The sequence below is a fragment of the Fringilla coelebs genome (assembly GCF_963513975.1).
Source record: "Fringilla coelebs genome assembly, chromosome: 7".
Taxonomy (NCBI): domain Eukaryota; kingdom Metazoa; phylum Chordata; class Aves; order Passeriformes; family Fringillidae; genus Fringilla; species Fringilla coelebs.
Window position 1 is genome coordinate 15,543,043 of NC_140035.1, and position 13,759 is coordinate 15,556,801.

General features: G+C 59.4%; 1 protein-coding gene across 1 annotated transcript; it reads left to right on the forward strand.

Annotated features, from left to right (window-relative positions):
* Positions 1 to 1,272: 1,272 nt before the first annotated feature.
* On the forward strand, positions 1,273 to 13,496 carry WNT6 (Wnt family member 6; the record flags this gene model as incomplete). The annotated part of the gene is made up of 4 exons (XM_084209561.1): positions 1,273 to 1,349; positions 9,337 to 9,557; positions 12,456 to 12,757; positions 13,035 to 13,496. 4 exons carry the CDS (start codon positions 1,273 to 1,275, stop codon positions 13,494 to 13,496), a joined length of 1,062 nt encoding a protein of 353 aa, XP_084065687.1.
* Positions 13,497 to 13,759: the final 263 nt, after the last annotated feature.

A 13,759-nucleotide genomic window follows, 5' to 3' on the forward strand; every position in this document is an offset into this window, starting at 1 on the left:
CAGGGCTGGGGGCTGATCCCCAACCTCTGCTGGGAGCCATAAATGGTACAAGAGGAATCTGAGATGCAGAGCACTGGGCTGAGCTCTGGAAAACCATTCCTGAGGCTCCTCTGTGGGGAGAATTGGTGTGGCAGGCTATAGGCTGCCCCTGTTCCCAGCTGCCCAGCCCTTGTGTGGTCCCCTGCTACCTTTTGGGGACATCAGCTTCCTCCTGCCCCAGGCAGCTCCTGCTGCTCTTCCTCTTATGCTGGGGGCCGTGTCCATTCTGGGCCCCAGCTGCACCTGAAATGAAATCACCATAAACAAAGTGTCTCTCATCACACTCTTCTCCTGGTCTCCTTGCTCCTAGGGCCAGCTTGATCATTCTCCTGCATGTCCCTCTGCCCCAGGCGTGTCTCTCCAGAGTGCTGGAGCAAAGTGTGGGGAGATGCTTGTGAGGGGTCACTCCTCCAGCTTTTCCAGGCGGGACAGACTTTCCCAGATGGACTGTCCCCCCTAAGGACAGGTAGGGTCACGGAGTCAGGGTTGTACCAGGCGAGCCCAGACAGGGACAGGGGCCAGGCAAGGCTGCCCTGGGGGCAACACAGGTGCACCAGGTTTGGGCAAGGCCATGCCAGGGGGGTCAAGGTCGGACAGGAGTGTGACAGGAAGGTGTCGGGGACACCTCGAGGCCGGCTTGGGTTTGACAGGGCTGCGGCAGGACCCCGAGCGGAGCCCGACAGGGCTGTGCCAGGAAGGGCTTTGCCAGGCAGGTCCGTGCCAAGGAGGTCCGCAGCAGGTCCCGGGCTTCGGGGGCAGGGCTGTGCCAGCCAGATCCGCAAAAAGGGCTGCACATTCAAACACCGCGGCGGGACGCGGGGCCAGGCGGGCTGCGGCCACCGTCCTCTACCGGAGGGTGCCCGTGCCCACATCGCGTCCGTGGCTCTGCGCTGGGATCGAAGCCTGGCACCCGGGAGTCCCCCCGCCCGGCCCGCCCTGTCCGTCCCCCGGGCTCCGGTTTCCCTGTCGGAGCAGATGCTTTCGCAGCCCCGTCCCTCCTCCTTCTCCGGAGCAGCCTCCGCGCCGCGCTCCAGCCGCCCGGAGGTGCCTGCCCAGCCCAGCCCAGCCCAGCCCGGCCCGGACGGCCCCGCCGGCCGCGCTGCCTGCCCGGCCCGGCCCGGCGGAGGGAGACAGCGGGCACCCAGCCGCCGGGGCCCCGGCCGGACCTCGGGGGTGCCCGGCTCCCGGCCAGTGGCTCAGAGCGAGTTCGACGCTTTCCTCAGTCCTGGCAGGATGCTGCCTTCCTCCCGGACCCAGCTGGGGCTCTTCTTCATCCTCCTCTGCCCCGCTAACATCATCGGGCTCTGGTGGTGAGTAGGACATCCCGGGGGGGGTAGGCAGGAGGGCACGCAGGTATCTCGATCTCCGGGGGCAATCCTCCCCCCCCCCCCCTCAGCTTGGGGACAAAAGAGTCCCCTACACCCAGGCACCACTTGGGTTGGAATTGCTGCTCGCTGGCTGTTCTGGTCCAGACTGGGGCACCCACATACTGTCAGAGTTTGGGCACACAAGTGTGCTGGAGGCAGCAGGCTGGGGATCCCCAGGAGTACAGGGTGCACAGGTCCTGCGGTGAGAGTTGCATTTTGCCTCCCCGCACCCCCAGCCCACTGCCTGGGAAGCTTGCATGCCTGAGGGGTGGGCAAGGGGGCTTAGTGGCTTCCAGACCCCTTCAATAAGTCAAATTTAATTAAAAGCCTTAGGGTCCCTACAGTGTCCCCCCTGAACGGTGGCCTGGACACAGCAGGGACAAAACCCCTATTTGTAATGGTGCCCTCATCAAAGGCAGAGACGGTGCCTTGCAGGATACCAGAGGGGGTGGGGGATTCATTACAGGCACAGAACTGGGACCCAGCCTTGGAAAGCCCAGGTATCTGTCGAAACATGAACTATTTAAATCTATTAAGAATTTCACCCAGCCTGTCTTTATCCGGTTTTAAGTGCTTAGATTCCAGCTCCCCGGCGTGCTGTCCGGGCTATCATTCATTATCTGAGGCTATTCGTCTCCACATTGTCACACTCTTTTGACCCCTAAAATAAAGCTCTCCATAAGCCTTTCCCCTCGTGGTCCCCTGCCTGCCCACCAGTGATTTATTCCACGTCTCCATTCCCTTTGCTAGCCCTGGTTCCAGGGCTGCACTGGGGGTCTTGGTGAGTGTAAATGGTGCTGTTACAGTCAGTTGGACATCAGCTGAGAGTTTGTCCCTGGAGCCCAAGTGCTGTGTTTATTTCCAGGCAAGGGTTTAACATGGGGCTGAGAGGGACTTGCCTTGGGGTTTTTTTGCTAGAAGAGGGGAGACTGAGGTAGTGCAAGCCCTGGCCAAGGCAGGGTGCTTGTGGAGGGTCTCCATGCTCAGCACACTTACCTCAGAGTAGCTGTGCCATTGCAGGGCATATGCCCTCCTTCTGCTGTTTCTCCCTGGTTAATTCTCAGACACACACACAGCTGTCCTTCAGCTGTCCGTGCTTTCTCTGCCCCATCCTCGTCAATATCTCCAAGTTCATGCTCTGTGCTCCAGCTTTGAGGGCGTCTGCCCATGACTGGAGCAGGTGAAGCAGAAGCTCATTTTGATGTCATTTCAGGGGCAGGCAGACAGCACCAGCCAGGACAGGGTATGGGGTACGAGTGCCCCTTGCCCCAGGTGCTCAGAACTTCATCTCACCGTGGAGTCTGGGTCCTGCTGGTGCCGTGTGTGCACAGGCAGCAGTGACTTCAGGAGATTAGCAGGATTTGGCAGAGGAGGGCAAGGGGTCAAACTTGCTTTTTCTTCTTTTAAAAAAAGAAGAAGAAAAGGAACCTTTATTTTAAGAATAATAACTCTGCTGCCTGATGCACGGCAAATGCACTGGGCAGTGGAGTGGCTTCAGGGGGATCCCCAGCTCACACTCTGCTTCACTCTGGAGCCAGCGAGCTGGGAAGAGGTGGTGGGTGGATGAGGCCACCAGCACTGCCAAACAGACGTGCCAGGCTTCCTGGGACAGGGCATAGGAGCAGCTGGGTGATTCATGAACTGCTTGTGTCAGAGTTTGGTGTTTTGGCTCCTGGCTGAGATGATCTCAGGGAACCCTTCCTGTGTGGGGCAGAGGAGTCTGGGCACTCGTGACAGGCATCTTCCCATGTGCCTGCTCCTGGTACTGGTCCCCTCTCCCAGGTCTGGGTAGCACTGGTGTCTGTGGGTTTTGCTGTTGGTGGGAACCAGCTGTGTGTTGTGCCAGAGCTCCTGGAAGCACCAGGACTGGTGGCATTGATAGAGCTGTTCCTTGCTGTCACTGTCATTGATGTATAGGGACTTTGGTGGCACACCTTTGTGTGTGCATCACTGAGCACTTGTGGGTGCTTAGCCATGGTGCTCATCCATTTTCCCCTGGCCAAGAGAAAAATGTCTTTACAACTTCACCATCCCACCCCTGAGTACATTATCTGTGTGCTGGGGGGGATACAGGGGTTGCCTGTTTAAACCAGCATTTTCCCCCACTGATGACCTAATTTGTGAGAGGGCTGTAGCTGGGCTGGATCTCAAGAGGAACAGTCCCAGCCCAGGCAAACAGCAGGACCTGGCCACTCACAGGTGGTAACTGTGCCCATTGGGATCCTGGCACATGATTGCATCTATGGGAAAAGATTTAGGTATGGTGTGCAAGCACTGCCATCCTGCTAGTGACGTTGTAGCCTGAGAAAGAGCATCCTCATTGTGTTAGGATGTCCCCAGACAGCTCACTGAAGACACAGACTGTTCTATGGCAAAAGGGAGCAGGCTGTGGTCAGTGCCAATGGAAGATATGTCACTCATGTGCTGCTGGCACCTTGATTAGTGCCAAGCTGCAGGGAGTAGGCTCTCCTTGCACCCAGAGGCTCTATATATCCTCTTTCTTCCTCCTTCCCTATTCTTTACACATTTCTTGCTCAGCTCCTTGTGCAACAGTGATTTCTCCCTGAGCAGGACAGGTAGGGACTGCCTGGGGCTCCTGGGCCGGTCCAGAGGCTGCAGAGATACAGAGCAGGCAAACTCAGTGCCTGAGGAGCCCCAGGCATGTTCAGGGCAGGATTTCAGCCAAGCCGGTTTGCAGTTGGGCTGTGCTAGCAGGAGTGCAGAGGCACTCTGGGGATGGGGGCAAGCAAAACCAGCTTCCCTGGTGCCTGTTGGCTCTCCATGGGCATGGCTGAGAGTACCGGGGAGATGGAGGAGAAAGCAAGGGAGAAAATCATCCCAGCTGAAATGTGCTCTGCTCCAGCTGTGGGTCTGAGGGGGCACAGAGGTTTGGACACCCTGCCCTCCATCCCCTTCCCATCCATGCACAAGGGCAGTGCACCTCCAGCTTTTCTTCAGAGGTGCTCAGAGAGGACCTCTCCCACCAGCCCCTTGCTTGAGGGGGTCCCAGTCCCATGTCCCTCAAGCTACACAGCCTGTGTGACCACCCAGCCATGGTCCCTCCTCTTTCCCTGCCCTGACCAGCACCCACACTGCCAGGCTAGAGCCTGTAAGGGCAGGCTGCTGGGCTGGAGGGCCTTGCCTTGGGCTGAGCCTTGTGAGTCACACCCTGGCCATGCTGACCCACAGTTGCTACCCCAACAGACTGGGCTGCCCAGCCTTCCCCAGCATGCCTTCTGCCCTGGAGCAGCACCATATGGGCAGAAATGAATCTCCCACTGGGTGAGCCCTGCCTGATGCCATCTCCCTGTGCCCTTGCTGGGGCAGCTGCTGACCTGCTGGATTTTTTGAAGGGAAAATGTTTCTCTTGTACCCTTTGAGATTACTACTGGCTCCAGCATTGGGTGACTTGTTTTCTCCCACAAAGGCAGCTGAACTTTCCCCAGTGCCATCCCTTCTCCCTGCTCCTGGTCACATCCACTCTCCCATGGTGACACCCAGGCTCCCTGGCCATGCCCTACACATGCACACAGCTGGAAGATTTGTCTGGCCTTTGCATCAGAACCCTGAGTGCTTCAAAGCCGCCTCGTGCAGGAGGGTACTGGGCACACCTTGACATCTGCTGAGGCTTTGCAGGGTCCTCCCACAACTTGTGGCACCCACATTTGGGCATGAACTAGCCAAGCTCTTGTGCTACCCCAGCTTCAGCCTCTGTCAGCACTCAGAGAATGAGGCAGTGACCACGAGTGGGTGGACTTCTTTCTTCTTATCCCAGACCTTCCAGGGTTTGGACATGGCTTTAGGACCACCACCTCTGCAGGTGAATGCTCCCTCCATCCCCCCAGTACCTGCAGCACAAGTTTGGGCAGCTCCTGCTCACTCCAGCCTGGCCTCAGCATGACCCTGCAGCTAGCAGGTCCATGGGTTGGTGCAATGCCATGCCAAAGCCTCTATCCTTTAGACAGCTTCCCAGCTGTTTGCATGCCGTCCTTGCCAAGGAGATGTAAGGAGGAGGGAGGGGAATGGGGTCCCCCTTCTCTTCCCAACCCATGGCATTTCCTGCTGCCTCAGTGCCCCGGGTGCTGCTCGGCAGCCAAGCCCTGGCTGTGCCCCCAGGGCAGTGACTTGTTTCTTACTCAGCACACCTCCATGGGCTCCCGCTCTCATTCCACACCCAGCTGCCCCGTTAGTGGCAGCACCCACGCATGGCCTGGGCGAGGGGCTGAGTGCCCACCACAGGCCTGCATGGGCTCTAGGAAAGCTGGACGGGTGAAAATTCATCTGTGGGTCCCCCTTGCCCTGTTTGCACAGCTTGGAAAGAGATGGGCTCCCTTTGGGTTTGACTTGTAGGCTGTCACACAGTGTGACCTCGTTGTGTGGGGTGTGAGGTGGTCTGTGTCCCCAGGGATGGAGGTCAGTTGTCCAGGGCTGTCACCCTGCAGTTCTTACCTCTCCAGGTGGGTGCAGAATTACCTGTGGGCTCAGAGTGATGACCTAGGTACCCTAGTACCTACATCACCCTGCTGAAGGCTTCCTGAGGCTGGGATAGGGACCCATACGCGAGGCAAGACACAGCCTTACTACCCTAGAGCAGAATTCCCCTGCCCCACAGGAGTGCCCAGGCAGCAGCACTCAATGGGTGCAGGCCTGTCAGATCCCACATGGAGCTGGCATGGCCCAACCACTGCTCTCCTGCAGGTGTGACTTTTGGAAGCTGACTATCCTCCTCACTGCATAGTTCTACCAGCTTCACTGCCTTGGCTTCCTGCAAACCAGGACCCTGCTGGGTCCCCTCCATAATGGTCTGCTGGCAGGGGCCAGAAGTCCTGCTCCACATCATCCCCATGCCCAAGGAGAAGACGGTGACTTGACCCAAGCTCCTTGGTCCATGATTTTGGCTGGGAATGAGACTGGGACATGCTGGAAGCCCCATGACCATGAGCTGAGCTGTGAAAAAATGGTGATTGTGGCTCTTGGGGACCCCCGTCTCTGTTGCAGCAGGCACAGCATCCAGAGCATATCAGAAGCCCCGGTGACTCCTGTTTGAAGTGCGTCACTGGGACTGGGCTCAGGCTGTGGCTGTGGCAGCCTGAGGGGTGACAGTGGCACATGGGCAGAGGTTTGCAGCCCTTTTTCTGTGCCTCACTCTCCCCTTTCAGCAATGGGGGTTGTTTCCCTTACACAGGGCTGCTGGGATAGCGGGGCTCACCATCCCATTGGCTTTCGGGGCAAGCCAGAGCCCCCCAGCAGCAGTTCTGGCAGCCAGCAAAGGGCACCAGGGGCAGGTGGCAGGGATGCTGCTGTGCTGCTGATCCTGGCTGGGGGCTCCCAGGCAGGAGGCGGCAGGGGGCCGGGGTGCCCCAGGCAAGTTGCGGGGAGCCGGGCTGGCGACCCTGTTCCTTCACCAGGGCAGGGGGAGGAGTGCCCGGCAGCAGAGGTGGGGCACCTTAATTGTAGATGCGGGAGGCCTTGGAGCGGGACAAGCTCAGGCAGATCTGGGCCCTGCGCCGGAGCCCTTGCCAAAGTGGTAGCAGTTTGGCAGCATTTTTCTTGCCCTTGTCTCCCCCCATTCTCCCCCCCCTCTAAACCCTCCAAAGCAAAACAGCTCTTGGGCTCCCGGCAGCCACCCTGTGCCAGAAAGTGGAGCCCAGCGGAAATTAATATCGCTTTGGACTTAGGCAGCCCACCCCACGCCTGGCCGGCAGGGACAGAAAGCTGCTGCGCTCTCCGCCAGCCTCGCTGCCGCCTGGACCATGGGTGGGGACCCCCGCGGTGCCGGTGAGCCGCCCATCACCCCCAGACCCGCGGGGCTGAGCTCTCCTTCCTGGCCTGATCCAGCGGGCTGGGGTGAGCCACAGTTCAGTATTTGATCTGACGGCCCCGGGGGGCTGGCGCATCGTTTTTATATGAGTACAAAGAGTCGTCTCTTAATGAAAGTCCCATCCCGGCTCCCCCTCTTCCCCACTCCACCGGCAGAGGCAGCCAAACCTCCGCCATCCTGCTGTGGTCACAAAGGACAGCAAGCTTGGAGACCAACATGGAGGCTCAGATCCCTCTGTGGTCATCGTGGAATGGGTCTGGACAGATTTTCTGGTCACTTTCCATGTGGGCCTCAGTTTCCCCATCTATGGAAGACCTGTGCCGGGCAAGCTCTGTGATACTTCCCCATCTGCCCCATCCCTTTGCAGAGGTCCATGTGAATCATGCAGCAAAGGGAAACTGAGCTGCCGGGAGCAAAGGGAGATGGGTTCTCCCTGGAAGGAGTGTGAGCTTGCCTCAGTTTCCCTTCTGGAAGTTCCCTTTCCAGGCTGTGCCTCTCTGTTGAGCTGTTTAACCTTTAAACCTCCAGCCAAAGCATAAGGGCTCCTTTTCCAGGCTCTGCAAGAGGGCACGTCCTCTCCAAGCCCAGCTGGGGTCTGATAGGCAGGAGATCCAGGCAGCTGGGGAGCTGACATGAATCAGGGGAATCCTGGCAGGGCTTTGAGCTTCAAACAAGGGGCTTGGAGGGAGTTTGCACTGGGGACAGGATTGCAAGCAGAGTAGTGCAGCCTGGTGTCCCAAACACAGCCCCCCAGCTGCACAAGAGTGAAAAGGAAACCCAGAACACAGTTAAACACTGAGATTCAACTTGTGATTTTTGAGCCCCTGGGGCTTGGCCAGACTATAAAGCTCTGGGTTTGGAAGCTGTGCAGCTGATGCTCTCCAGTGAGTGGGGCTGAAGGCAGCATTGGCCGCCCAAGCGCTGCTCCCCAGGGAATCCCAGGGAATGTAACCTCCCAATCATCAGGCATATCCTGATCCTGGGGTATGTTGAGTCCAGCCCTGAGCTTCTGTGGGCATCCATGGCCACGAAAATCATGTTGTGGAGTAGGATGAGCTCTGAGCCCACAGGAGCAGCGCTGGAGGCGGGGGTGGGCTGAGTTTAGGGTGTGCTAAATTGGTGTGGCCCATGGCTCCGGAGTTGCCCGTGGCAGAGCTGGAGCATGGCCCGTGCCAGCACGAGGCAGGGTGCTGGAGGCTGTGCAGCTGTGCAGGCTGTGCCGTGGAGGGCACTCCGGGCAAAATGTGTGGGGAAAGTGCAGCAGTTTCTGTAGCCCATGGCACACTGGGGAGCATAGCAGTGTGCTCAGACTTTGCCTTCGGGGCGAGGGAGTCAGGCACCTCACACCAGCTGTGCTGGCAAGGAGGACCTGCCTCTGACGTGGGCCCAGCCAAGACTTGCCCTCCCTCGCTGGCATTGGCAAAGCTGGCAATGCCACCTGCATCCCTCCCTTGCACTCCCGCACCCGCCCGTGGCTCCGTTCCCTGGAGTCAGTGCCTGGATTTGGGGAGGTGAGTACAGGATCCTGGCCAGCAGCCGAGGGGCTTTATCAGAGGCAAGGTCACTCTTCTAGTCTCCCACGGGGTAAAGCAGCGAGAACCCGTGGAGAGGGGGAGACACACCAGGATTTCTGGCTGGGCTCCTTGTTGTGTCCACAGCTCTGGGAGATGCAGCTGCATCAGGCATCAGTCACATGGTAGAGCCAGGGCTGGGTTAGGTCAGTGCCAGCCCCAAAGAGCAGAGGCTGATAGCACAATATTTCTGACATCTCCCTTGGGGACACCACTATGACCCCCATGGATGTCCCCAAGGATGCAGAGTGGTATGTGCCAGCATCATCCTGTAGCCTGTCCCACGGTAGGAGATCCCCCCAGCTCCCCAGTGGATGGACAGGGCAAGATATTGCCTGGGTGAGCCACCCATACCTATTGTCCTATCCCCGCTGCATTTGTCTCTCTGTCTCCTTGTCACCTGGGCTCAGCATGGAGCTGGCACTGCCCTGCAGCCTTGCTCCATCCCTGGAGGTAGGTCTGGTCATGTCCCACCCACACCCTGGTATCTGCTGGGCTTGGGTGCTGGTTTTGCTCTGCTCGCTGTCCCCTCCTGCAGGGCAGTGGGGAGCCCCCTGGTCATGGACCCCAACAGCATCTGCCGCAAGACGAAGCGGCTGGCGGGGAAGCAGGCAGAGCTGTGCCAGCTGGAGCCAGAGATTGTGCAGGAGGTGGCCAAGGGCACCAAGCTGGGCGTCCGGGAGTGCCAGTACCAATTCCGCTTCCGCCGCTGGAACTGCACCAGCCACAGCAAGTACTTCGGCAAGATCCTGCAGCAGGGTAAGGCCAGTGCTTCCTCAGTTTCCCATTTCCCAAAAAGACCCCAGCCTGATGAAGCACCTCCCCGGGACTCCTGGAGCAGAGTCTTGGCGTGCAAAGCTGTGTGTGTGTGTGTGTGTGTGTGTGTGTGTGTGTGCGTAGGGGATTGCTCAGTGCTCCCCGGTGCAGTCACGCTGAGGTTTTACTGCCAGGACATGTCTCCCTGTGTTGTAATGAAGCAATTACCAATGCTCCCAGACAGTGCGGGGCTTCATGAAGCCCAAGAATGCACCCTCGTCTGGCAGTGATTTACTGCTCCCCCGGGACCCCAGGGTGTGCTGTGGGAAGGGGCCCAGCTGGGAGGCAGCGTGCAGCCCTTGGGAGCTGCCCCTCACCCCGTGGGTACCCTTCACATCCCTCCTCCTGGCCTTGCAGGGAGTTGAGGAGAGGAGTGTTTGTCTCCTGTCCCTGTCCCTGTCCCTGGATGGGCACGGTGGTGTCACCCTGAGGAACAGGGCTGGGTGGCAGGAAGGTATGTGCAGGTCTCAGACAGTAGATACAGCGGTCCAAGCCAGGCCCAGCTGCAGCAAAATCAGAGCAGGGGCAGAGCAGGAGGGCACCCATGAGTGTGTAAGGGATGGGAAAGCCCTACCATGCTCCTCAGGGAGAGTAGCTGGGAGTGGTTGGTGCTCCAAGCAAGAGGGGTTGCTTGAAACACCTTGGGCTGGTAGGATCACTTAATGGGAAATGAGTTCAGCCCTGCCCCTCTTCCCATGTTGGTCCCTGTGCTATGGCAGATGGGGATGCTTGAGCAAGCCCCAGTCTCCTCAGCCATCACATCTGTTGGTGCATGACCAGCCTAATGCAAAGTGGATATGTCCATGAGCCATGCAGGGGAGTGAAGGTGGCATCCCTGGGGGAATTGGAGAGGGTGGGGTGCCCTGGGCACCCAGCTGACTTCAGATACTAGTGGGAGTCAGAGCTGAAGCCTTGAGGAAGACACTGGCCCATGGGAGGGGGATAGGCTCATTAAAAAAGCTGATTTGCAGATGTGGGTTCCCCCCAACACAGGGAGGTGTATTCAGCCAAGAGGCAGAGAGTCAAGGCACATGGGGGACTCCTGTCTCTGGAGTCACCTATTGTCACCATAAGCTGGCAGTGAGGCAGGTGGGATCTGTGCCAGAGAGGGATCTGCTCTGGGAGTGGGGTGGTGCCAGAATGCAGGGCCAGACCAGGTGGGGAGTGAAAGGTGCTGGCAGATGAGCTGCTGGGGACCCAGGAACAGCTTGTGTTGCAGGAGGCACAGGCACACCAAGCATGGGGATGCTGAAGGAGCCACCACATTGGTCCAGCTTCACTGCTGGGGTGGTAGAGATTAGCAATGTTGTAGGGACAGTGGTGAGTTTGAGTCCCTGGCACTCTGAGGACATGGGGCATCCCAGCTAGGGTGTGAAGTTCCCCAGGGCAACAAGGTGGGTGTCAGAAGCCCTCAGAGGTTCCAGCAGGCACCCGCCTCCCTGTAAGCCTGCAGGGACTGCACAAAGTATCTCAGCATTTTTGGTGTTCCCAGCTCCATCAGATAAATACCGCCCATCCAATATCCTTTTCTATCCAAGGATGCAAACCTCTCATTCCTGGCCATGGCTTCCCTGGCACAGTCATGGCTGTCCCCTCTTCCCTTGCTGCCACCTGTGCCAGGTGTGGCATGCCAGGGCAGGCTGGCCTGGGGGTAGCCACGTGTCTGGAGGAACTGTCAGAGGAGTGGCATCCCCCCAGGGCCCGGCTGGCAGGGTGGCATGGGGATCTCTGCCAGCCTTGGGCTGTCTGCTGAGGGTTCTGCCAACCCCAGGTGGGAGCAGGTGGGTGGTTGGGTGCCTTGTGGGGGTGGGAGGGCCTAGGGAGGGGGTGGTACCCCCTTGGTGGCACTGCCAGAAAGACACCGGTGTGCCCAGCTCCTGCTAACAACAGAGGGATGCAGATGCTGCATGGGCTTTTGGAGGAGCCGCTCATGGAACTGGTGCCCTGGTACCCTCTTCCTGCAGCCTCCCCACAACAGAATACTGAAGATGGAGGGATGGGACACCCCCCAAAACCCACGTTCCCCTCCCTCTCCAGGAATCCCCTGCAGGCCACCACCCTGGGCCAGCCCTGCCCTGGCATTCGGGTGGGCAGGAGCGGGGCTGGCACGGCGCAGGGGGGCGCGGGAGCCCCCCGAGCAGGGCGCCGCACCCCTGCCGCCAGAATCCCCCGCTGGCTGCGGCTGCGAGCGGCAGGTCCGGGCAGGGGAAAGATGCTTGGAATTCGTGTCCCGGAGCAGAGAGAGACAGGAGCAAATACTAATAATAAATAATCCTGCAGGGTGGAGGCTGTGCCGGTGGAGAGAGGGGGGCGGGCAGCTCCCCATGGCAAAGAGGGTAGTGGAGGGAGAGCAGGCAGCACAGCTTCATTCACTGCTGCCCTGCAGAGGGTGAATGGCACCCTCCGTATCCCTTGCAGTGTGCCCTTCCAGGTGCCAGTTTGGAGCTGGGATTGGGATTTTTACTGCTTGGAGGGATATTGCAGGGTCGTGTGAGGAAGCTGTGGGTACCACCTGGTCATCTGGGACCACCCTCTGCTCTCTGAGCTTCCCTGTTTCCTATGGGGCAGCACCCAGACTTGCAAGAGGAGGTGGGAGATTTGTTGCCTCTCCACAGCTGAGTGCAGGAACACTGGCAGGGCCTGACCATCACCCAGAGTCTTCAAATCTGCTTGCAAAAGGAAACTCCTGCTCCAGGCAGCCCGTTCCAGGGTGGGTGCATCGCCCAGGGAGCAGCACCGAATACATATGAGGAGGGGGAAGCCTCTGGGATGTCAGCCAGGGGGTGGTGCTTTGCTTGCTGGAGCTGACCCTACATCTCGGCCCTGTCCGTTCTCCTGCAGATATCCGGGAAACAGCCTTCGTGTATGCCATCACGGCGGCTGGAGTGAGCCACGCCATCACGCAGGCCTGCAGCATGGGCGAGCTGCTGCAGTGTGGCTGTGAGCTGACACGGAGCCGGGCCCCCCCCTCACCCACCGCGGGGCCGGGCACAGAGGGCACCGCCTGGGAGTGGGGGGGCTGTGGGGATGATGTGCAGTTTGGCTACGAGAAGTCCCAGCAGTTCATGGATGCGAAGAACAAGAAAGGCAAAAATGACATCCGAGCTCTTATCGACCTGCACAACAACGAAGCCGGGCGCTTGGTAAGGCCCCTGCACTCCCTGTCCCCTGCAGCCCTTGTGCCCCTGCCCAGCCCTCCACCTTCAGTGTCCCCAAGCCGTGTACCTGCACCAGCTTTGGCTGAAATATGACCCAACATCTTTTGGGTGTCCTTTGCAGGTGCTTTGGAAACCCCCGGGCCACTCTCCACCCCCAGCCCCTCCCCGGGGCGAGGGCAGCACCACGAGGCAGGGTTTTGGCTGGGGGTGCTGGGCAGCGAGAGAGGGGACGGAGGGCTGAGCATCGCTGTCTCTTCCTCAGGCGGTGCGCAGCTACATGAGGACAGAGTGCAAATGCCACGGGCTCTCGGGCTCCTGCACGCTGCGGACCTGCTGGAGGAAGATGCCCCATTTCCGCGAGGTGGGGGATCGCCTGCTCGAGCGCTTCAACGGGGCTTTCAAAGTGATGGGAGGCAACGACGGGAAAACCCTCATCCCTGTGGGCGACAACATCAAGCCTCCTGATAAACAGGACCTCATCTACTCGGCCGACTCACCTGACTTCTGCTCGGCTAATCGCAAGACGGGCTCACTGGGTACCAGGGGCCGTGTCTGCAACAGCACGGCCATGGACACGAGCGGCTGCGACCTGCTGTGCTGCGGGAGAGGGCACCGGGACGAGACGGTGGTGCTGGAGGAGAACTGCCTTTGCCGCTTCCACTGGTGCTGCGTGGTGCAGTGCCGCAAGTGCTCCGTCCGTCAGGAGCTCAGCCTCTGCATCTGACAGCCTGCGGTCAGGCGAGGACAATTTGGGAGGCCACCTCCAGGCTCTCAAGGCCCCCCTGGGACAGAGACAGGTGGAGCCGGTGGCAGGGTCAGCGTGGGTGAGCTCAGCTCTGCGCTCTGGGGAGTCCTGGCTTCCCCAGAGGGCAGCACGGGGCTGCCTGGCATCCCCATGGTCCCCGTGTCACAGAGCTTCCACTAATAAAGCTATTTAAAGCCGTATGCCACAGAGCTTCCTGGGGAGGGCTGAGAAGTGCTGACCAC